The following is a 1,557-nucleotide window of genomic DNA, read 5'->3' on the forward strand; positions in this document are numbered from 1 at the left end:
CTGGGCATGGCGCACATCCTCCACCATCTGACCCATCACCAGAAAGTAGTTGCGCGTTTCATCTCCAAATACCACCATGGTGATGTGGCCGGCAGCCAGTCCTGGCAAGAAGGCCCGAGCAAGAAGTTCCGGGTTATTCCCCAGAAGCACTGGTTCTTGGAACGACGGTCAGAATGGACCTTAGAGCCAAACGGAGTTTATGAAACTTTACCCAGGAATCCGAGAATGGCTCCGTGGGCCCACGCCTTCCAAGGCGCCTCTTTCTCCCACAGCTAGAAAGTCAGCTACTAGTTTTCGCCTTTCTGTGACACTTACCTCTCTAGATGGCCCTATCAGTCCCAAAACTATTTTCTTTTCTTCAATGAATTTGTACTTAAGAGCAACAGAGAACAACTTTAGCGATTCCTTTTGGAGAGGATTTGCATTTTATCAGAGGTTGAGGCTTTAGTTAAAAAGAAACCAGGGGTGCCTGGGTGGCTTAGCTCAGGTCATGATCTCACAGCTCGTGAGCTTGAGCCCCACATCAGGCTCTGAGCCTGCCTCAGATTCTGTGTCTCCCTCTCTCTCTCCTCTGACCCTCCTCTACTTGTGCTCTTTCTCTCAAAAATAAACAAACATTGAAAACACTTGCGGGGAGAGGGGGCACCTGGGTGGCTCGGCTCAGTCGGTTAAGCGTACAACTTCAGCCCAGGTCATAATCTCACGGTTCGTGGGTCTGAGCCCCGCATCAGGCTCTGTGCAGACAGCTTAGAGCCTGGAGCCTGTTTCAGATTCTGTGTTGCCTCTCCTCTGCTCCCACACACTCTTTCTCTCTCTCTAAAATAAAGACTAAAAAAAAAATATTTCTTTAAAGAAACCCTTAGGGTTGAATCTCAAGCAAGAGCCAAAGGAGTAAAGGTTGGGGAAAAGGAGTGGGTATTTTGACAGTCAGGTGTCCCATCCCAACAATGTGCTCTCTGACTGTTTTCAAGTTGAAAATTGAAGATTTTGGTACCAGAGCAAACAAGACAGAATGTTGCAAAATATGACATGTACACAAAATGTATGTAGGCATGTATAAGTGATGCATAGTTCTCTTAAAAGACTCTAAGTGACAGCAGAAAGACCTTAAAACAATAGCAGTAATGGTGATAAGAAGGACTATTTAGTGGAGTAGTTATTATGTGCCAGGTACTATAGTAACTACCTCAGTTTACTTTTCAGAAGAGCCTATGAGGTAGATATTAGGATCAGCCCAAATTTTACCTGGTGTTTTGAGGGAGCCAAAACTCATTCTGGCTACCCTAATTCCCAAGTTCAAGACATGATGGGTGGGCTAAGCCATGATGTTACACATTTCATGTTTTCTCCCAGGGAGAGAGATTCCTCAGGGGTTAGGACCCATGTCCAGATTGCTCTAGCATCTCTCCTTTCTCAAAGCTTACCTATCTTGACCCGGACATCAAGGCCTTCTTCAGACTCCTGGCTCTCAAAGAATCCCTGGATCTCCAGGCTGCATTTAATTACCACTGTGATAATGTTCCTCAGGTGCCTTCGCTCCACCTTCCACAGGGCGAG

At 46.4% G+C, this 1,557-nt stretch overlaps 1 protein-coding gene across 1 annotated transcript in view; it reads right to left on the reverse strand.

The window, feature by feature from the left end:
* The window catches only part of LOC115287066 (adenylate cyclase type 10-like), a 76,024-nt gene that overhangs the window by 63,846 nt on the left and 10,621 nt on the right, over window positions 1-1,557 (reverse strand). Inside the window, exon 5 of the mRNA XM_029933344.1 lies at window positions 33-155. Coding sequence (XP_029789204.1) covers window positions 33-155 — 123 coding nt within the window. The remainder of the gene's footprint in view (window positions 1-32; window positions 156-1,557) is intronic.

This window comes from Suricata suricatta, chromosome 3 (genome assembly GCF_006229205.1).
Source record: "Suricata suricatta isolate VVHF042 chromosome 3, meerkat_22Aug2017_6uvM2_HiC, whole genome shotgun sequence".
In the NCBI taxonomy this organism is placed as follows: Eukaryota; Metazoa; Chordata; class Mammalia; order Carnivora; family Herpestidae; genus Suricata; species Suricata suricatta.